At 50.5% G+C, this 22,943-nt stretch overlaps 1 protein-coding gene across 2 annotated transcripts in view; it reads right to left on the minus strand.

The window, feature by feature from the left end:
• CORO2B (coronin 2B) overlaps window positions 1-22,943 on the minus strand; it is a 125,833-nt gene that overhangs the window by 52,985 nt on the left and 49,905 nt on the right. For both annotated transcript variants that reach the window (XM_054565226.1, XM_054565227.1), the window contains exon 2: window positions 11,273-11,473. In XM_054565226.1, coding sequence (XP_054421201.1) covers window positions 11,273-11,473 — 201 coding nt within the window. The remainder of the gene's footprint in view (window positions 1-11,272; window positions 11,474-22,943) is intronic.

Here is a 22,943-nt window from a genome sequence, read left to right on the forward strand (position 1 = left end):
TGCTGTCTGGCCTTGGGCCCCATCGACACCCCCTACCCACTCCCAGCCGGCCGACTGCAGGAAGGAGGCACAGATGGCAGGCGAGGGTGAGGCCCCCAGCCAGGCTCACCCAGCTGTCGAGTTGGAGAGCGTGGTGCCTCTTCTCCTCCTACTGCTTTGAACAGTTGGGAGCCAGCCAGCCTGGCCCCAGCTGTTCCCTCTCCCTGGTCCAGGGCCCCCGCAGACCCGTGCTTCCAAGACCTTTGCCACTGGAGAGTGGAGGAGAAACACAAACTCCCTGCACGTCAGACCTGGACAGGGCCTCAGAGGACACTGGGTCCAACATCACCTCTTACAGATGGGGAAACTGAGCCCAGGAAGGCCAAGGGACCTGCCCAAAGTCACAGAGAACCAAGCAGAGGTCAGGCTTCCTCACTGCTAGCAAAGCTGAGGATCTGGGGATGCCCCACAGGGCGAGGGGTGCGCGGGCAGCCCACACCAAGCTTCGGCCAGGGCAGTTCTGTTTGTCCTTATTTCATACAACGACTGTCCTTGTGCGGTTATGTTCAGAGGTCTGTCTTTAACCTGGGCTTAGCAGACCTGTGAGCCGGGATAACAGAAAAACTACATTTAAATATTGCTAGCCTCTAACTAAAATTTAATATTTCTTTTGTTTATAAATACAGGTAACAAACCCCAGCAGGATTAGCTGAACTTAAAACTTTTCCATCAACAGACAACACAGATATTTTCAGATCGCATTACCCTGTTACTGCTCTCTCAAAAGTTGTTCACACTCATCATTGCTTTGAAAGCACAGTACTTACTAGGTTCTCCGCTTGATCAAGTTATTTAACATATTAATATAAAAGCAAAAGCACCTCTAAATTACAATTCTGGTATGTCCTTTGATAACTATATTTCAATATAATTGGTTTTCTTTCTTATCTTGTTTATTTTATTTATGTACTTAAAAACTTCATTCTGATAAGAAGTCCACGGGCTTTTCCAGACAGCCAAAGGCATCTACGTACCGCTTCCAAAGTTAAAAACCTGTTTTGTTTTGTTTGGAAAAAATGTTCCAGACTTAAAAACTAAAGTTTGAAAACTTTTATACTACACCTGTAACCTCATGAGAGCGATAAGATTGAGGCTGAACTCCTTTCACATAAAGACGCGGGGGTGGGGAGATGGGGGAGCAGGTGAGGAGCCACGTGCACGCGCTGCACCAGGTGCCCTCCCAGGCTGTAACACCTCACTGAATCCTCGGAACGGTCTTGGATTGGGACCAGCATTTCTCCCATCTTGCAGCTGAGGACACTGAGGCACAAACAGTTCGGTAACTTGCCCAAAGCACATGGCTAATAAATAATGGAGCTGGGATTTGAATCCAGGCCGACTGACATCAGAGCCTTTGTGCATCCTGCCTCGCTGTCTGCGTAGATGTAAGTCTCTTACAGAAAGTCCCTAAGGTGTTGATGCTGCCTGAATGCTTTTCTTGGTGAGGGAGGGGTGGGGGGAATAGGATTCTGAAGGGTTGCTGCCCCAGCTGATAGCCTGACACATGAGGCACGGACTAGCTGTGCAAACTCGACCAAGTCCGTTGCCCTCTCTGGGCTTCAGTGTCTCCATCTATAAAATGCAGAGTTCTAAGCCCCGCCATCCCTGCACTCTCCCTCTAGAGTTCACCCGAGGGACCACCCACTTAAAGACTTAGGTACAGGCTGTTTGGCAACCAAAATCAAGGTTTTGGCTGAGTGGAACGGAAAGAGGAGAGGGCAGGCTAGCAGCAGGCCTCGCGGATGCCGCACAGCCCTCTCGTTTTGAGGCTGTGAGTGCTGTGATCTACTCCCCCACCTCCATTAAGGTGACGTGGCCCTTTAAGAGCCTTGGGATGGGGGTGAGGTCAGAGACAGGAGGAAGGCCACCCTGAAAAGGAAACTGCCCTTAGGGCTAAATCAGGCCTGGAGTTTCTCAGGCACGGCAAACACATACTCATTGTTCTGGAAGCTGCCATGGGAAGGGTCAATTAGTAGGGGTCTTGGCCAAGGCCTCAGGGCCCCAGTGGCCACTGGGGAAATGCTGTTTCAAGCCAGTCACCCTAGTTCCACTCCCCGCCCCCATGCACCCTTTATCACCGTTGCTCCCTGAAGTGCTGGGAGTCTGTGGACACAGGAGGAGGGAGCTTCTGAGGCAGGAATTCCACTGTTAGCAACACATTCCTTTGTGTCTCCTTAAATCTCACCCTAACCCTAACCAAATGCAAATCCCTTATAAAGGGAAGTCACTGCCATCACCAGCATCTCAGTAGGTCTGATTTTTGGGCTCTGAGAAGCGGCCGAGTGCAAGGATTCCTGGGAAAGGGCGCCGAGGGCGTCCAGGCAAACTGTGTGGCCCTGGATGAACACTTCTCTTTGGGGCCAGGATTTCTCATGCGCTCAACGGAGAAATGTGTGATTGCTGGAGTCTCCCGATGTGGCGATTGTGTCACTGTGAGGCTGGAGCGGAGGCCCTGGGGATGTGAACTGTGGACATCGTGTGGCTTCAGGCCCACTCAGCACAGAATCTCAAACTTACGCCCACCCAATGAGCCTGTGCTTCCGCCTCTGAGCCAGGTGGTTTCCAGAAAGCCCCTGCTCCCAATTTCTAGCCTCCTCTTCCCTCCACTAAGTTTGTTCTAGTAGTTACAATAATAGAAACAAAAGCAGTGTAGCTTTTATTGAGCACTTGCTGTGTACCAAACACTATGGTAAATCTTTGCATGTCTTATCTCACTTAACCCTGGCTGACAGGCCGCCTCTGGGTAAGCAGGCAGGCTGACTCCACGGGTGGTAGTCTAGCCCCCCTCCCCCTCCCAAATCTCCTTCCTCCAAGCACTCAGCCTGCTACGGTCCCAGAGTCATACTCCCTTGGAGACACTGACCACCATCCCCACTTGCTTTTGAGCACAGGTGACTGGGCTGCGGGTGCCTCCCCCATCCAGAGGGTGGGGCTCACTGCTGGGAGGCTCAGGGGCTGTACCAGACAATGGAGGCAGTAGTAAGAGAGCCAAAAATAAGCCCCACCCCCCAACCTTTGCTGGCTGTAGGCTGGGCCATCCACAGGCTATTTCGGGGCCTGGGCGGATAAGAGGGGAGGAGATGGGGAAAGCCATCGGTAGCACGGAGCTCCCGCTGACCAAGCACACACTGTGTGCCAGGCTGGGTGCTGAGTGTTGTACGCAGCACCTTATCTAATCATCACGGTGCCCTGAGAAACAAGAACCACTGTTATTTCAGAAACAGAGAAAGTGAGGCACCGAGAGGTTCCATGCTCAGGGCTTCAGAGGTAAGGGATAGAACTATGATTTTTAAAGGGGTGGGAGTCTCCAGGCCTTAGAAGAAAATGGAGAGTGGATCAAGCTACCTGTCAAATTGGTTTGGGTCCAGGCCGGTGCCCCTGGGCAGGGTTAGGGCTCACAGCCCGAGGTCACAGGGTCCTAGTGAGCCGGCCCTATTATATCCAGCCTCCCTGGCCCTGCTGGAACCAGAGGAATGAAGCTAAGGAGCAGGTAGTGGAGGCCCAGGCCTGAGGCAGAGGGGTGGATTCTTTGACCTCCTGGCATACCCACCGCCAGGCTGCATCCCTGGTCCCCACCCTGTGCCTCAAATCCAAAGGATGCCCCACCCCATAACCATGAAATAAAGTAAGGAAGCCACATTTCCACTCCTGCTGAAGGCCCAGCATTCACTTTTCTCAAAAATAAGCAGTCATTCTTCCAAAAAAGGGAAAAACACAAAGCAAGGCTGTCAATCTCAGGCCTCAGACAAATGGAATAAAGTTGCGACTTCTCCCCTTCAGAGCGCCTCCTCCCCGCTTTCCCAAAGTCACTTACTGTACATTGGGCTGTCACAGCCTTTGAGATGCAAATCACAGCAAGCAGAAGGCAGCGTGAAGAACAAAGAACCATTGAGGAACGATGGGAAAAATGGATTTGGAAAAGGTTCTCTGTATATCCCCAGGGGAGGGGAAGACATTTCTGTGGAGGGGAGCAGTGATGAAGATTTGGGGCAATTTTATGGGGCAGAGAAGCCTGAGGGGCTCCATGCTGACTGTGGGGCGTGAGGGGGAGGGAGAGAAATCTGGAATGGAAGCATAGGCTTCGGATGAGCAAAAAGGTCTGATTCTATTACAGTTTTCAGCACTTTGCCCCCCTCCTTTTAATATCAGGCCTCCAACATGCCGTGAGTCATGGAGCTCACTGGTTTGCCAACTACTGGCTTCCACTCCAGAGTGAGAACAGCTGGGTGGGACAATGCTGTTCTAAGGGCTTGAAGTGGGGGATGCAGCCTCCCTGCAGTCTGGGAAGCCCCTGCAGGGCATCACATTGTCCCTGGAGGGGAGGGGACCCCAGGACCCACGGAGGGAAAACCCCAACTGGGGAGATGCGCCCCTGGGACCTGGCCGCAGGTCGACACAAGGCCTCCTTGCTGAAGGCCTGCTGCGTGCAGGCCCTGTGCCAGTCAGACACGTTCCCCGCCCTCTGGAGCTCTCCGTCCAATCACACTGCCCAACTGGACTACAAACTCCATGCCCACAGGGACTTGGTCTTGTTTGTGGCTGCATCTTGGGTCCTGGAACTGTGACCAGAACATAGTAGGTTCTCAGTATACATTTGTAGGATGGATGGGTGGATGGGAGGGTGGGTGGGTGGATGGACTAATCACCTAAGAAAGTAAAGAAGCATATAAAAACTACTCTCACAATAGATACATCATGCTTTGGGCGAGGTACTGGGATGGGAAAGCTTCATGAAGCTCACCCCATTTGAGTTGGGCCTTGAGGGATGGGAAGCCATTCTTGTATTCTGCACAGCTATGACCAGCATACTGGTGAGGACTTATGTGACTAAAATGGTGTTAGAAGGGAACAGAATGTGAGAACTAAGTTGAACGCATGTGGTTCAACTCCATCATTTTGCAAAAGGGAAAAGTAGGGCACAGGAAGGTTAAATGAGTCACCTAAGGTCACAGCTACTACATGGCAAGGCAGAGATTCCAGCAAGGTCTGCCTGCTTCTAGAGCTTGATTTCTTAGCCTCTGTCCTGTGCTACTCTCCTGTTCCAGGGCTCTGCTCTCCCTGTGGAGATGCCTATGGATTTTTTCTGCGATTCCTGCCCCAACCCACCTCTACCACACATCCCTGTGGGGCCGCGGGGACAGGGAGCAACTGCCCAGCCCTCGTTAGGCCTCCCACCCATGAACACCAGGCACAGGAGAGTAAGCAAGAGGAGGCCACAAGGAGTGGGTGTGGGAAGAGAATGCAGCACCCCAGCCCCAAGACTGAGGAGGAAATGTCCTGTCACCAGGTTGAGAATGAGCAAGTATGGGATTAGGGGAGGCCACAGGGCTTATACAAGGGGGGAGGAGTGACCTTCACCTCAAGACCAAGCCCAGTACCCCAATCCCAGGATTGGATTATTTTCATTATATACAGTTAAATCTCATCATAAATTAACCAGGGACCTCAACTTCTAGAGAATGCAATAGTGCCCTATACTTTGCAGGAGCAGGTAGGGTAGACATGTTCGGTAGCTCCCTCCACATGCCATGGAATTGGTTCTTGAGCAAAACGTGGGCAGGGCCCTCTCAGGGAATTTCCGCCTGCCTGGCCTGCCAATGGGATGTCCCCAGGCCTCTAAGGCCAGGCTGGATGTTGCTTGGGTCCTCAGTAGCTGTCATGGGCTGAGCGCTCAGGCCCCATTTCAGGACTAAAGGAATGATGTTCTCTTGTCTGGTCACCTCCGTCCACCCCTCCTTGCCGACTAAAATTGCTGCTTCAGCCCTTCAGAGAGGAAGCTGCCCCAGAGTCTAGGGAACGCCTGCTCTGCTGGCTCCCAGAGGAGAGGGACACCGGTGGTGTCGGCACATCAGAGGAGCTCACATAGTCCCGGCTGAATTGATGTTCAAGGAAATGCTTGGAGACATGCAAATGGCAGTGTAATAACACAAGGCACATCTAGAGACGTGCTCCCCCTAATTCTCTGTGAGGTGGGCCAGTGTGTGGCTGGGAGAGCCCTGGGTTGAAATTGTGCCTTTTGTGTGCTGTGCAGTCTTGAGGGAGTTGCTTGACTCCTCCAAACCTCTGTTTCTTCATCTGTAAAATGGGAGAGTCAATGTGCTTTCATCATGGGACTTGAGGTGAGATTCAAAGAGAGCAGATGTATTACATCCTCCAAAGCCCCCTAGGCAACTCCAGAGTGCAGCCGGGGCTCAGAACCACTGGGGAGAGCCCCAACTCCGGACGGCCCGGCCAGGCTTCTTTCTTTTCTACCAGGTGCCAGCTGGGGTACTCGGTAGCTGGCTAAAGCTTAGGCATGCAAGGCTGTGGTCCTGGCTTTGGCCTTCGTGGGCCTGGGTCGGGCGGCCCTGGTGGACTGCGGCAGGAGAGAGGCGGTGCACCTGGGGAGGCCCAAGTGGTTAATCAGGCCTGGGCACGATGCCTGGTCTCTGGAATATTCATAAGGCCCCTCCAGCTGTGCCAGGCAATCAGGGTGCTGATTGCTCCCCCATCTGCAGCTTAACATTCCACTCCAGAGAGGAGAGAGCTGGCGGCTGAATGTTAACTAGGGAAAAACAGGCTCTGGCCTTCACAACAGCCTGAACAAGAGCCCCGGGGAGAACAAATCCACTCCTTCGAGATCTGCCAGCCAGCCAGAATTTAGCTGTTCAGCAGTGTCATGGGCCATGGAAAGAGTTGTGGATTCAGAAATAAGAGGGCTGATTTCAGGCCCAGCTCCTGCACTGACCGACTGTATGCCTGTCTCTGCAGCCTCAGTTTTCCCAACTGTAAAATGGGGCTGGTTCCACCTACCACCTGAGAGGACTGGTCAATACAGCATTGGAACAGAGTGCTGTACAAAGCCAACATATTGTTGTTGTTTGGAGTTGCTGTGGACACGGTTCCTTCCCCGGCAGAAAAGGTTTTACTCACAAATATTGAAATCTCAGGCCAACTGGCTTTGAGGGAAACAGTACAGAGGGAGAGACACTTCCTGGAAGAGTGGAGCCTTGCTCCGAAGGCTCAGCAATTTGGGGGTCCCGGGCTCATCCTGGTCTCCTCTGGCCCAAACCTCTCAGAGAAGCAAGAAAAATGAGAAGGACACCAACAGTAGATGGAAAACAATTTGGAAAAGACGGACAACAGACAATGTGGCCTTTTGGTTGCTCAGGACAACAGTCCGGAGCCATTGTGGGACAATGTAGAGGAGGGACAAAAGTGTGCCACATGACTACACAGCTCATAATTAACACTCAAAGCAATGATTAGGATTAATCAAGAAATGGCCTATATTTTTTCTGTCTGTATTGAATAACACGGGAAACTTTTTCAGAGAGGTTTCTATCAAACTGAGGGGAAAAACCTAGAGCGAAAATAATGTAACCTTCCCAGGAAATCGACCAGCATGGAACAGCTCATCTCTGCTGAGATAACGAGGGGTTTCTGAATTCGGCATTATTGTTATTGTTGTTTATGAGCACTGCCTCCCTGTACCCGCCAGCCAGGCTCTTGCCTGCAGACCCAGCTCTGACCACAGGGGAGAGGAGACTGACTGACTTGGCCCAGGCAGCAGGGGAAGGGAGGAGCTGGCCCTGGTTCCCAAGCCCTCTTTGGGGGCAGGACCCTGCTCCACAGAATCCAGGGTCCTGGCTCAACCTAATAAATGAACCGCCTGGGAGCTGCCTCGTCCTCCCAGCCACCCCTCTCAGCCCCACCCCGACCCCATGCCCTCACTATGGATTAAGTTTGCATTTTCTCCAGCAAGCTCATAAGCATATGTTGCTTGGGAGAAAACATTTGCAACATACATAAAGGAGCACTAAACGGAGCCAGCTTTGGGCTGTGCGGCCTTGGAAACCTCGGGGGCTCCCTCTTCACATCAGCAAACTGCTTTTATTAGATTTTTTTTCCCCTAAAGTACAAAACATTAAATGTTTACCAAAAACATTTTAGAAAATATTGCTAAGGAAAATGCAGACAATGAAAGAGCACCCATGATCTCACTACTTGAAGATAACCCCTTTTAATATTAGGTATATATTCTCTCAGTCTTGTCCAGACAGGTAGATGGAGACATAGATATTTTTAAATGGGATATTTTTAAATATTTTACCTTTTTTTTCACCTAACAGTATGTCATAAACACTTTTCTCTCATTAAATATTCTATGCCAGTGGTTCTCAAAGTATGGTCTGGGACTTCTGGAGACCCCCAGGACTTTTTCAGGGAGTCTGTTGGATTAAAACTATTTTCATAATAATATGAAGCCATTATTTGCCTTTTCATGCTATTCTCTCAGGAGGGCACAGTGGAGTTTTCCAGAGGCTGCATGATGCATGATGTCACAGGGGCCGAACGTGGGAGCAGATATGCAAATCCTGCTCATCTATTAAACAGACTCATTTAAAGAGATTTGCAAACATGTAAAACAATGCCATTCTTCTCAATAATTTTTTTTTTTGTTTTGGAAGATACAGTTATTTCTTTATAAAATTTTTTTTGAAGAACATGACATCGTTTTATTATTGTTATTTTAAGTAAATTAACATACTACTAGCATATTAAATTATGCTACCTATTGATTGATATAACCCCTGTAAGCAAAGGCTCTTTGGGGTCTGCAATCATTTCTAAGAGTCAGGTGATTCTGAGGTTGAACACTAGAGAACTGCCCTATGTCATCAGTTTTGATGACTGTACAGTGTCCCCTTGTGTGACTGTCTCTTAAATTGTTCACCCATTTCCTTACCCATGAACCTACAGGTTGTTTCCAATTTTCAGCTATAAAAGTGCTGCACACATCATCAAGTACTTATGTAAAGTGAACATTTCATGAAATGAGAGGAAACAACAGCACCCAACTGGCAGTGTGAGCTGTCACTCTCAGTCCATTTTTAATCAAATTAAACAAAATGTATCAGAGACTGTCAACAAATAAAGTTGAAAAGCTATGCGTACATTGACTGGACTATGTATGTACATGCACTGATACGTTATATATTTCTATATAGAGAAATATACTCTGTTAGGAGTACTTTTTTTTCTGTTGTCCACGAAGTGTTTACAAAATTTGATCATAATCCAGACCAGTGCTACTGAGAGTATGAAACTCTGGCACCATTACAGAAATTGAGAGGAAGAGTTTAGAAACTTTTATGCAATTTGAGAAATTTTATTTTTGTTGCAAATAAAAAGATGTTTGTAAAAAAAATCAAGTACTGAAAAATGCTGCAAACATTACTGGAGAATACTTCTGTAGGATGGATTCCTGGAAGAGGAACTGCCGGGCCAGTGACGTGCACCCCTAAATGTTAACGCACATTGCCAAGTTGCCTCCGTTTGCGTCTCAGCGTGTAACACACCGAGAGTGGACCTGAGTTCCTGCTCTGCCACAACTTTGCCAACACCAAAGATTATTGCTCTTTTAAATCTTTTCCTATTTAATGGGTTAAAAGATATATTTTGTTTTCTGAGAATTGCTTACTCATATCCTCAGCCAATTTTCTATGAGGTTCTTTTCCTTATTGATTTCTATGGAACCCTTATACACTCTGGACACAACTCTTTTGTCTGCTATGTATTATAACTATTGTACTCAATTATGTGGTTTGCCTTTAATTTTGCTTACATGTCTCATTGTAGTACATCAACTTTACCTTTTTCAAAAAATTAATCTATTAATCATTTCCTTTATGGCTTAGGGATCCTTGTCTTGCGGTAGAAAGCCTTTCCTTATTGCATGATTTTAAAAATGCTCTCCATTTTCCTCCAATATACTTGCAGCTTTTCTTTTTGTTTTCTTTTCATGTTTAACCTACCTGGGAGTCACTTTTGTTATGATGTGAGGTACTGACTATAGGCCTTTGCAAACCACCAAGTAGAGTATGGCAGGGGGCTGGCCATAGGCTTGGGCCCTAGTAGGGATGTTGCTAGGGACCTGCAGGCTGGGGCTGAGCTAGTCCCCGAGGTAGACAGATATCTGAGCCCATCTGGTTCGAGACGGGGAGCAAGCTACATTTCAGAATCCTTTCTACTGTGTTAGAGCCATTGAGGGCATCTGCAAAGTTGAGGAGCAGAGCAGATGATTCTTCCAAGAAAGGAGCAAAACATCTTAAACATGTCGTGTTGTTCACAAGAAGTTTTCATGTCCATTATTCCACCCAATGCCAACATCTCGAATATAGGTGGTGGGGTGTTTAGAATCCCCACTGTACCATTACAGAAAAATAAAGTGCAGCGAGGTGAAGTGATGTGCCCAAGGTCCTACAGCCGGCAAGCGGCAGAGCCCAACTAGAACCCAGACCTCCTGCTGCCTGAGTCACTGCTCCTCGGACCTATCTGCGCCTCAGGCTCTGTCCTCAGCATCACCTCAGCTGCCCCCTTTGGTGGAAGGGAGGCTCTGGTCCAAGTATTTCCCAAATCTGTGCTCTCCCACTGTGGGTAGGAGAGACTGGAAAAAGCCATCCTCCACCACCAGCTGACAGTGGATTTCAAGAACCAGGCCTTCCTCCTTATGCGCCTCCTCCTCCCCAGAGCAGTTTGGCAGAAGGTGGGAGTGGAGATGAGTCAGGCTGGGAAGGAGAGCTCAGCCATAAACAAGCAGGACTGACAGCGAGCACTTTTCCTGAGGCGCGTGACCTCCCACAGGCCTCTGGGGACTTTGCCTGGATGGCAGAGCTTCAAAATTTCATGATCCAGGCTTTGCAGATTTAATTTGCTATATTCACGAAGGCAGACACAGAGGGAGAAAACCTTTAGGTAGAAGGTGTGGGCTGAGATTGCCAGTCTCTCAGTGGAGAGCTGGCAATGTTTTTTGGGCTTTTTTTGTGTGTGTGCCCTTTCTGCAGATGACCAATGTGCCTATGGCTGGGTCTTCCTCCGTCTTGGCTCCAAACCAAAAGGACATCCAGGACACAGAATAGTAGAGCCAGACCTGGCCTTGGAGATCAGACGTTCCAATCCCTCAGGTTAATGAGAACCGCAGGTACCCTGAGGAAAGTGACTTGTCCAAGTGCACACCTTTGGGGAAGTTCTGGGAACAGATCCCAGGTCTCCTGGGTCATAGCCCACCCTTGTTCTGGTGACTCTTAGGAAATCCTTGGTAAGGCACACACACTGGACACGTGATAAGGAAATAAAAGGTTGTGGTTGGGGGGTGCAGAGAGAAATAAGGGCAGCCACCCAGTAGTAACCAAGGAGGGCTTCTCTCTGCCCTGGGGCTGTGGCCAGGGCTAGGGAGGTGCCGGGCACCTACCTGCTCCAGGGGGATGACTAGGAAGGACCCTCCTCCTGCGCTCTCAGTGACGATGGCCAGGAAACGGGCGTTGACAGCACAAAAGTGGTTATCGTGCACGTTCTTGGTGATGGGGATCCCATCGAAGCAGTGCTCCCGGTTGGCCACCTTTCCATACACGTTCCGGAACTTGGAGCTTCGGTATTGCGGACGCCAGGACATCTGTGAGGAGCAGGAGAGACAAGGGTCAGGCTGGAAACTCTTCCTGAAGGCCTTTGGCTGGACACCAGGGGAGGGAAGCTGCTCCCCAGGGAGGCAGGAGGTGGGCCAGCCCTGGTGCTGCCCTCAGGACACAGGAACAGGGGACCTAATCCCCAAGAGTTGTGTGCTGCCCTGTGCTAGAGGACCTTATCTCTTAATAAAGGCTTACAGGAGCAAAGACTGGCATGAGGGTATTCACACATTTCCTGCTTTTGGTACACACGTCCATCCCACCTTCCAGAAAGGTGGTAGGGCCCTTTCACTTCCAGGGGACGTGCCATGTGATAGAGTTGACCATCCACCCAATAACCCCTATGGGCTGCCTTCCACAAGACAGAAACTGCTCAATTCAGGAGGGGCAGACAGAGGAGGCTGGGTGTTCACGGAGAGAACACTGCTGGTGGCCCGGGGCAGGAGGAAGGTGTCCCCCTCTATATGCAAGGAGGCAAACAACTACCCATCATCATCCCTGCCTCTGATTCTCTCAGGCTTCTAACCCACAAGCGCACCCTCAGAAATTGTTTGGTCCTATATGTCATCATCATGGTTACCAGGCACAGAGAGGTGAAGGGACTTGTCCAAAATTACACAGCTAATGGCTCGGACCATGAACACAGTGCTCCTGGCTGGAAATCTGAGAATTTTTCCTATGCCAGGCTACCCTTCAGGGAAAGGCTTCTCAATGTGTGGCCCACCAGTCACCTGCACCAAAATCATCCAGTGCGTCGGGGGCGGGGGGGGGGGGGGGGGGTTGGATTTCTGAGCCTCCCTCCCGCATCATTTGTTAGAAATGCCGATTCCTGGGACCCAATCAAGACCTACTGAATTCAATATAGGGAGGATGGAGCCCAGAAATTAGCATTTTAATCAGCTCCAATCCCCTGCAGTGAGACTGAAGTTTAAGAGCCCCTGTTCTAGAGAGTGGAGTGGTGCCCATCTCCACCCCCCGGCCACCAACCATGACACAGGCTCCAATCAACCAGCCCCCCTGCTGGTTCCTCCTGCATGCCTGTCCCACATGCACATAAGAGGTTGGGTGAGGGCTGGATGGGCAGCCCACAGTGGAGTCCAGCTTCACTGTGGGATGTCGCCCCCTAGGGAACACTACAAATGGATGCCATTGCAAGTAGAGTCCCAGCAGACACACATCCAAGAGTGGTGAGCCACAAACAAGCACCAGCCTGGGGCCTGACATACAGCAGGAGCTCAATAAATGCTTTACAAAATAAATATGCTTCTGATCTGACTTTGCCCTTATCCATCGCCTCCCCTTCCTGTCAAACCTCCTGATGTGTCTTGAGTCTCCCACCCCACCTCAGGGCAGAAAGGGGCAGGCTCATTTCATCGTATGAAGTTTCCAAGGTACAGAAGGAAACACAGCCACAGAGTCAGGAAACCAGCTCTGGGAATTTGACTGAGAACAAAACTTTGCATTTGATTTAAATAAAGCCAGGAGCTCTCCCACAAAGGTTTCTTTTTTGGAGGAAGAGTTTCAGAGCCAGTGAAGAGAATCACAAGGAAGGCTCCTCACCTTTACTCCTGGCTTCTCCCCTCCCCCCAACCCCCCTCCCCACAGGGCCGGTCTCCCTACTCTCTACTCCACGCGCCTCCCAGCCTTTGCCCACGCTGTAGCCCACTGCTGCCTGCCTTCTCCTCTCTCTGCAGAATGCTGCCCAAGACCATCCAGGACAGAGTCCTGCTGTGCAGCAAGCCCACTGGACAGCTGCCCAGTTGGTCACTCCTGGCTGTGCAACCTCAGGCAAGCCCCCTCGTCTCTCCTAGCATCTGACCCCTCATCAGGATTACATCAGCGCTTCCCAGAATGCATCTCAGCTGGTCACTTACAGTTCCTTTACACGGTACAGAGATGAAGTTTATAATTATAGTCATTATCTGTTTATTTTAATTTGCATGAAAAATATAACTTGCATGCCAAATCCATGATGTCACAGATATTATTGCTAATATGGCTAAGTTAAAAAATTATGAATCGAGTCAAAGAAAAAATTGTATGAAAATAATAGTATGGGTGGTAACATGGACCTAGCAAAAATTCAATCTGATATCCAAGTGCTGAAAATTGCTCTGCGTTTTCCAGGTAGAACATTCTAGATTCCAGAGTACTCAAGGAAGAGAAAGGAGGTGGTGAGCTTGCTCACTCCAACCTCCCGTTCCTTGCTGGCGCAGCTCTGGCCTGGAATGCCTTTGTCCCTTCCCTCCACCCAGCACAGCATTAGCCTGCCCGGCTCACCCTGACTCCGCAGCCCATAGCGACCCCCCAGAACCCTTGGACAACCAGCACTTCTCCCTCAGCTCTGAGTCTGGACCTGTCACAGGCTCTCTCGTCCTGAGGGCCGGTCTCAGTGCTCTGATGGCAGGCAGTGACCCCACGGCTTCTGAGCCGGACCAAAAACCGTGCTTTTCCTCGGAGCCCAAGTGGATCCTGGATACCGTGGGGAGAAACCTGCTGGGCACCTGGCCCCATGACAGGCTGAGCCCCTCCTTGAAGGGAACCCAGCCTGGTGGGGAGACAGACGGGTGCAGTTCAGCCTCCACCCCACGGCAAGGCTCGGGGAGCCCCTTCCTAGCCCAAGTCTCATGAGCAGGACCATGAGTTCTTCCTCCCCGACTAGCATAGCCCATGGCCGGCAGCTGGGACGGGCTGAACAAGGCCTGTTTACAACTGGCCCAGCTCTGTGCTCTCCCAGAGCTGACTTCTTTGCGGGATCTCATGGGCGGCAGTGAGGGGGAGGGCAGAAAGAACCAGATTGAGAGTCACGCAGGTCTAGACGCGAGTGCCGCTTCTGTGCTGCCTCGCTGTGTGACTTGGGCAAGCCGCTTAACTGCTGTGTGCCACCTCCAGCTGCTATCAAGGAGACTAATAATTTCCATTGCCTCCAAGTGTGTGGAAGAGTCAGTGTCAAGTTGCTGTGATGTGCATAGCGTGGGCCTGGTACCCCTCCGGAGGCTCACTTAATAGGGCAGCATATGAGGCAGGAGACTCGAGTCTGGGCACAGTGCCCCTCCCCCCACCACACCCTGTCCATTCCAAACACTCCAGAGTCCTGCAGGCTAAGGGGCTGGGACTGACCTCAGGCTGACGGATCAACATGGGCTTCCTGGGAAGTATATTGTCCCAGAGCTACCGGAACATCCAGACAGGTGACCCTCCATACCACATGCGAATTTCTCCAGGGGCAACGTGCAATTGCCGGCCATCTCTGGGTCAGTTTTCCCATTTGACTTCATTTCTTCCTCCTCCACCTCTCGTCTACCCTTCTCCTTCCTCTTTTCCTTGCTCTTTCCACGTTGTCCCACTCCCTGCCCTTTCTTCTCTCTCTCTGCCTTCTCCCTAGCTCCCCATTCCGGTGGAAACAGCAAAGAGGCATTTGTGGCCAAGGCTCCTAGAGGGCACACTTGCGTTCTCCTTGAACACATTTCTTGTTGCCCCTCACAGCCCAGCTAGCATTTCTGAGCTGGATGTTGTGTCCTGGGGGGCCAGAGCCCTCAGGCTAGGGGTCTGCACTCAGCTGACATGTTCTTTGAGCGAGTATGTCTCCTGGGGTAGCCATCCCCCCACCTCACACACACCACCCGCAGCAGGCTCTAGAATGATGCAGGCTTGCTTCCTGGGAAAAATGGAGAGTGTCTTTCCATGGGCTTTGTTCTCAGCAAGCCTGGTGCTGGCCCCTCCCCATTGGCTGGTAGACTCGGACTGTATCTCCATAGAGATTCTCTGTGCTGGGCCTTTGGAAGGGCGGATGGAGGGAGACCAGGCCCTTGCTCATCAATGGTTCTTCTTCCCTGAGCCCGCAGCCTCACCCCACAGGAACCCACAGCAGGTGTGCATGGCAGAGTCCTGAGGGACTTTGCAGTCCTCTGTTTCCACTCCCCATTCCACTCCAACTAATCAGGAGGAAGACACTTTGCTTCTCTGAGTATCAGGCGCTCTGCTTCTAAAATGAGATCCATAATTTCTCACTTTGTGTGGTTGTTTGCAGAATCAAGATAAGATAATATAGGTGCAAGGACCCATTCAAGATAAACTATCACTGCTGCTCCTGTGGGCTCTTTATATTTGAGGGCTTACCTGGAAAGCACCAGATACAGACCCTGCTTTCAAATATTACAAGCCAGTGGAGGAGATAAAACTGATGAAATTCAGCAGACATTTGGTGGCAAACAGACTGTAGGGACTGTAAGTGCTACAGGAATGAGAGGTCAGGGAAGGCAGGAGGAATCAGGGCAGGCTTCATGGAGGAGGGGTTCATCTGCCTGCACAGAGAGAGCAGCAGGCACTGTGCATACATTGGTTAGTCTCATAACCCACCATCAGGAAATGGCTGAACTCGGCCAAAGTTCAGACAGCACGCACAGGGTTGATTTGAACCTGTTCTTTCTGACGCTGCAGTCCATATTGTTTTCTCCAACTTTTTATTATAAAATATTTCAACATGCAAAAATAGTCAAGAGAATGGTACAATAATCAACCACCATCTAGATGAATCACTGTTTTCCCATACTTCTTTGTGTGCGCGTGTGTGTGCTTCTTTCTTTCTTTTTCTTTTGTGGAATCATTTTGAAAGGAAGTTGCAAACCTCATGACTCCAGGCCCCACTGTTGCATAGCATGCATTTTCTACAAAGGAGGACAAGTCCCTAATTAGCACATGATGATGACCCCAGCTAAGAAAGTTAACAATTCATTGATACCATCTAATACCCAGCCCATATTCAAAATTCTCCAAAATGCCTTTTACAGCTATTCCATATTTTGAACCAGGGTGGGGAGCCACGTTGCTTTCATGTGTTCCATTTGGTTGTGATCTCTCTTTTCCCTCCTTTAAATCTAGAACACTCTCATCATGGTTTAAAAAAAAATTTTTTTTAAAGTGACACTGACTTTTTAAACACACCAAGTCAGTTATCTTATAAATTGTTCCAGAGATTTGTCTCATGTTGCTTTGTGGTAACTTCAAAATTATTCCAGTATAGAAAACTTCGGCAGTTGGGTGTAAAGCCTTAATCTAATGCATGTGGAAGACTCTCCCATTATGAACTGGCTTTGCTGGGGGCGACGCTGGGAGGTGAGGGCAGAGCAAACGGGTGAGCATGCACGTGGCAGGGCTGGTGGCAGTGTCCAGGGTTGTTTTGCAGGCTGGTGAGCAGAAGGCTGGAAGACTGGGGAGGCCAGATCAGGCCCTGGCACACGGTGCAGCCAGAGTGGGGCGCCCGCCGGGAGGTCTGACCTTTCCAGCCCGTGGTTACCAAGGGGCTGACTTCATTCTGTGGTCAGATGCATAGGCGTGCAGGCAGGGAACAGAAAGGACCTCCCCTCTACTCTGCTTAGGCTAGGACTGGAGGAGCTGCCACACTTCAGAGGGTAATCAGTGGGGGTAGCCAAGAGGTGACCCGAAAATCTGGCCTTTTGTCCCTTGCTCCCAAAACCAAGCCCAAATGCTCGTGGATTCCCCCAACTAGTTCTAGTGAGGGCAGAACACACTCTTTCAGGACAAAGTTGAGACACATTTGAGCTTCCCAAAAGGGAGGGCTTTCTTAATGTTTAGAGCCATCTGAGATGGAAAAGGGAGCTGTCTTGGTAGATAATGAGCTTTCCTATCCCTGGCGGGGGCCAAGGCTCAGGTGGATGACCTCTAGTTAAGGGAGATGTGGAACAATGGATGGAACTAGACCGCCTCCCAGCCCAGAGAAATAGCGCTCCTCTATTTATGAAAAACATTGTGTTGAGACAGAGAGGAGAGCACAGGGGTCAGCGTGCCCAGCAGGATTCCTGGTTCGGCCACCCTGGCCAGGGACCATTGTCTTCTGTAAAACAAGGATCATAATGCTTCCCCAGCTGGGTTGCTATGACCCTGAAAGACAGCAGCTGTCACGGCAATTGCTATCTCCTCCTGGGGCATCCCCCAGAGCTGATTAATGCTTGGCCACTTCTTTTAAGCTATAGATGTGTATGTTCTCTCTCTCCTGCTCCTAGGTTGTAAGTTATCTGACCATCTCTCTCCTCCTGGCTCCTGCGCAGCCCCAGCCCACCCCGCACCTGGTCCAGGACTCCTGTCTGGCAGGAGCCTCCTAGTGACTCTGAGTTGAATAACTCTCAGGATGGTGGGAGGGCAAGAGCCAAGGTCAGGCACAACTGCTCAGTCCCTTATGTGCTGTGGGTGCAGCCTCCCTCAGAAGCTCCCCTTAGGGCTGTGACTTCAGCTTGCTGAGGGTTTGAGTGTTATTTTCAGGACGATGCTCCATCTCTGCCCACAGGACAAGGGTCTGGTCCTTATGCTCCCCCATTACCACTTTGGGGTCCAAGCCCTTTCTCCATGGTGCTTGTCCTTCTGGCCATGCAGCCCCATCTCCTCTGAACAACTTGTCACCAGGACACCAAGGCCCCAGAACTCAGTTCAGCTCTCAGGGTGGGGCTCTGTGAGTTCAGTATCAGCAAGGGGACAAGTGCCTGTGGACCTGCCCCCAAAGGTACTCACAGCCACATCCACGACTTTCTCTAGACACTACTTCATTCTCCACCACCCTGAGCTGACCTGTGGGCAGAGCTGGGCAGATACTACAATCGCACTAGAAACATATGGTATATATGTTACTAATTGGAGGCTCAGAGGGTTTAAGAGTCTAACCTCAAGTCACAAGCTATGAAAGTTGCAGACCTGAGACTTCTGCCAAGAACTCTGACTCTTAGTCCACTGCTCTCCTCCTTCAGCCTCTCCACCCAAACTCATACCTCACCGCCTGCATTGCTCCATTTAATACAGGGCAAAGCACAACAGGGCAAAAAACTGTATGGCAGGCAGGCAGGGTTTTGAGTCAAAAAGACTTTAAAGGTTTCCTTTTTTCTCTGCCATTTGTTAGCTGTGACTTTAGGTTAGTTACTCAGCCTCTCTGAACAATAGTTTCTTTAATTGTAAAATGGGAATAATGTCACCCCGCTCACAGGCTGCAATGAAGCAACGGGATGCAAGGGCCTGGCAAGGTGTCCGGCACAGCGTGGGTGCCTGCCTCACACTAGTTCCAGCCTCTCCCTTCGCCTGTAAGGGAGAGGCTCTGACCTCAATTGAGTGTTTACTTGGGGAGGCCAGGCTCTGCCAGGAGGAGGAGGGGACTGGGCTGGGCCAAGGGTCAGGAGAAGGGAGGGAGAGGCTCTGGCCTCCAGATGTGCACAGCAGCTGGGCCGACTCCCTGGGCCCAGGGCCATCCTAGCCTCCCTCTGAGAAGGGGAGGGCCCGGAAGGAAGACGTATTCATTTCGCAGCTGAATGGCCCTTATAGCCTCTTGAGAAATGGAGGCTGGCTTTTTTCTCCTCTGAGATAATCACTATGTACACTCCACATGGAAGCAAATTGTATCCTGTGCTGAAGATGCTGAAAATCATTTATTTTGGCCAGCGGGTGCGTTTTGTAGATGATGACTAAAATTCAGTCATTTAACTGGAACACAAAAATGTCTGAGGGCAGTTTTTTCCTTTTCTCTGGCTCAGGTAAGAGGGTAGCTCATGACTACATCCCCAGAGACCTGTCAGCTGGGGTTCCTGGGAGACCTCTGCGAGAGCCACCCCCTGTTCATGCACTGCCAGAGGAAGGTTGGCATTGTCGGTCTTGTTTGGGTCCCTAGCTGTATGGCATGGGACAAGTCCCCTTCCTTTCCCAGGCTCAGTGTCCTTTTCCATGAAACGTGGGTATCAACCACACTTACATCCTAGAATTTTTATGAGGACGAGGACAAGAGAACACAGGCACAGGGGCTTTGCCAATAGTGTGCCATTGTGATGAACGTTGGATACTATCATCAGCACATCTGTTGCATTCGCCCATAATATTCTGAGTCCGTGAGTGATAGCTGATCACATAGCCTCCCTCCATCTCTGAGCCAGCTCTGCTTCCCAAGCCCAGGGCTGGGCACCAGGAGGGACACAGTGCTAGTTCCCAAGGAAGAAAGCAAAAGTGAATCAGCTCAGGGTCCTGAGAAGCTTGCCAGGCTGGGCAATAATTACTGATGGACTCTACCTTTCAGTTTCCTTTTCTATAAAGTGAAGGGTTAGGATCTTTTCCTTTTAGCAAGAGAACTGTTTCTCCCAATAAAGTATTATTCAGAACTCCAAAATGTAAAATGGGCAAAGTCAGAGCTGTCTGCATTCAAATCAAGAGGGAAGCGGGGAGTACCTTCACGCCATGGTCGTGGGGCTGCACTGTGAGACCCAATCTGAGAACTTCTGGTGTGAGGAGAGATGTCAGAAATCTGTGTTCTGGCCAGCACAGCCGCTAACTCACTGGGGACTCTCAGGCAGATCCCTCCTTCTCCTCCCACAGGAGGTGCTGGGGCCAGAAGGTCCACCATCTAGCTCTGCCGTTTTGTGGTCTAGCCCAGGACACTGAGTTCTCACTGGTTTCTAGGACTTCTGAGAAGATATTGTCGCCTAGCACTGAGAAGCTGCACCACACATCTTCTCTCTTAGATGCTCTCTGATTGCTGAATCCACTGGGTTCGGGCCTCCAGGGACCCAGGAATTCCTTGAGGGTCTGCCTCTGGATTCCTTGGCCCCTGCAGCACGGCTGACTGCACAGGGGCGCGGGACAGAGGGCTGACCCACTGCCCCGTTCCACCGGGCCCGCGTCCATGGCTCAGCAGCACAGTGGGAGTTGGGAAGGCGGGCTCTGCGGCCAAGCGGCCTGCATTTGGATCCTGGCTCCACCTCACCCAGGCCAACCTGCTCAAGTTGCCAAGCCTCTCTGAGTTCTCTTTATCTGTGATATGACTTTGTGAGGATGCTGATTCCGTTTCTCACTTTCTTCAGGTCTTTTCTCAAAAGCGATCTCTCAAGGAGACATTCCCCAAGCCCAGGTCACTTATCAACCATGCCATACATTTTACTTATCTATTTTGTACCTTCTCTTCCACTAGGCCGTCAGCCCAGGAGGGCAGGGGTCTGTCTCTTCTGCTCACTGCTCCATCAGCGATGCCTACAACAGCGCTGGGCGCATGGCAAACACTTGAAGAGCGTCCTGCCAGCGGGTCTAGGGCAGAAGTGTGCTGGCAAATGCCTAACAACCAGCTCTCTGAGGAGGGGCGGGGAGTCCTGGTTTGCAGTGTCTGCCAAATGCCAGGGTGAAAACACTCCCACCGTGGCTGACTTCAAGGTACCAACGTGGCAGCACTGAATGTATACTTAGGTTACAGTTAAGCTGCAGTGGAAATGGGATGACAGAAAAAGAGGTGGAGGCCACCAAGCAGGCAGACAGAGTGACAGGGGAGACTACATAAACTGTGGTCTTTATCACTCCACTCAGTATAGCATCTCCCAGACCCCTGGCCTGGTGATTCCCTCACCAGGCTCTGCAGCGGAGTCATCTGAGGAGCAAGTTATAAAGGATGTGTCTGTAGACACCAGCATTTGAAAATATCTGCCCTAGCTTATGCACCTAAGAATAGGCCTAAGCTGCACTGTCCCATATAATAGCCACTAGTCACAGAGACTGTTTACATCCAGATGAATTAAATTTAATCAAACTAAAAACTCAGTTCCTTTATGTTCTATATCTTGATAAAAGTATAGGTTACACAGGTATAAGCATTTGTCAAAATTGATTGTATATTTAAGGTCTGTGTTTCACTTTATGTAAACTACATCTTAATAAAATACTTCCTTAGAAAAAAAATTCAGTTCCTCATTTAGACTAACCACATTCTGAGTGCTCTCTTGCCACATGTGGCTGGTGGCTACCATATTGAACTGCGCAGATTAAAGATCACTTCCATCGCTGCAAAAAAAATTCTATTGTACAGCAATGGAAGAATATCAATTAGCCCCCAAAATCATTCCCTACAAGAAAAGAATCATACTGAACCTCACAGTTGGGAGTTCCTGGCTGGGGTGCACAGGGACCATGAAGGTCACAACCTGCAGTCACCCCGATGACTTTTTCTCTACCCGGAGCACATGTTGAATGCCTGGGTTCTAGGCTAGCTCTCTTGTCAACACGCAGAGCCTCTTGGACAAGGCCCTCAGTCTTCTCAACCACAAAGTGGCGATTCCTCACCTCTGCCCGGCTCCATCCTGCCTCCCTCATGCTATCAGGGAGCAGATCAAAGTCAAGTAGAACTGAACATGTTGGGGTGGTGCCTTCTCAACTGTCTGCAGGTGGGAGGATACAGATCCGGCACCCATGGATGCTACATTCTGCCCATCACCCAACGCAAGTCCAGCCAGACACAAGGTCTATTCCTGGAGCAGGCTTCCGTTCTGAATCCCCGCAGCCTTCCTGTTCTGCTGAGCAGGACTGGACACGTGACGGGGGGCTGCTGGCCTCATCTGCTCTAAGCTCTTCATGGGAGCTCCCCCCCCCCCCCCCCAGATGGCCCCTGAGCTGGGAAGTCTTTCCTGAAGCCCCCAGATTCTGTCCTGTCTCATCATCTCATTTGATGCTTTTCCTGGCTCATCACACTAACAACAATAGCCATATTTAGTAAGTGCTTACTATAAGCTAAGCATTTTACATCCATTACATCCTGTAATCCTTATAATAACCCCAAGGGACAGCTACAACTATTATCCCCATTTACAGACACATCTGGGCTTGCCCAAAGTCACTGAAGTGGAGGAACTGGGATCTAAACCGAGATCTGACAGCAGGATCTCTGCTTCGCATGCTTACTGCCACACTGGATGCTCTGTCCTCGCGGGCAGGGACCACGTCTCACCCTTCCTCAATTTTCCAGGGCTTCCCGTTAGGCCTAATACATTATTGATAAATATTTATTAAATACATGAATGAGAGAAGGAATAAGGGGACAGGAATAAGACAGAGTGGCTGTCACTTCCCCTCAAATCCTCCAAAAGCCCCCTTGGTGCTCCTGGATCACAAACCTTGTCCACCGCCTTATGGGATCTGCAGGATGAGTTCCCAGCTATTCAGATCCAACCTGGGTGGGAAGCCGGGGAAGGAAATGCCAGCCTCCCTGTGGGCCCAACTTTTCCTACCTTTGGTCCTGACACACACAAAGAGGCTTTCATGGAAGCATAGCCTCCCAGGGCAGAAAAGGACCCTTGGGTCCACTAAAATCCAGCCTCTTATTTCACAGATTGAGGCCCAGAAGGGAGAAGTGACTTGTCCACGGTCACACAGCAAGGTCATCGAATGACCAACACACACTGTAAGCCTCCTGTCAGAAGTGGAGGAGGGTGAGGGGAGGAGGTGGGGGGTAGGACTTGGTGCTGCCACCTCTCAGCAGACAAGCCCAGTGGGAGCGTCTGGGACGGGCATTCCCCTTCCCCGCCCAGGGAAGCACCCACCCTCCTCCGGGGTTCTGAGTTCTATGTTCCCCTGCCCATCAAGGGAGGGGTGGTGGAGCTCAAAGCGCGGGCCCAACAGATGGTTTCTATTTGCAGCCACTGAGCCTGGTCTTGCCAG

Source organism: Pteronotus mesoamericanus, unplaced genomic scaffold, assembly GCF_021234165.1.
Source record: "Pteronotus mesoamericanus isolate MK-2021 breed Mesoamerican mustached bat unplaced genomic scaffold, CSHL_Meso_final contig_164, whole genome shotgun sequence".
Classification (NCBI taxonomy): domain Eukaryota; kingdom Metazoa; phylum Chordata; class Mammalia; order Chiroptera; family Mormoopidae; genus Pteronotus; species Pteronotus mesoamericanus.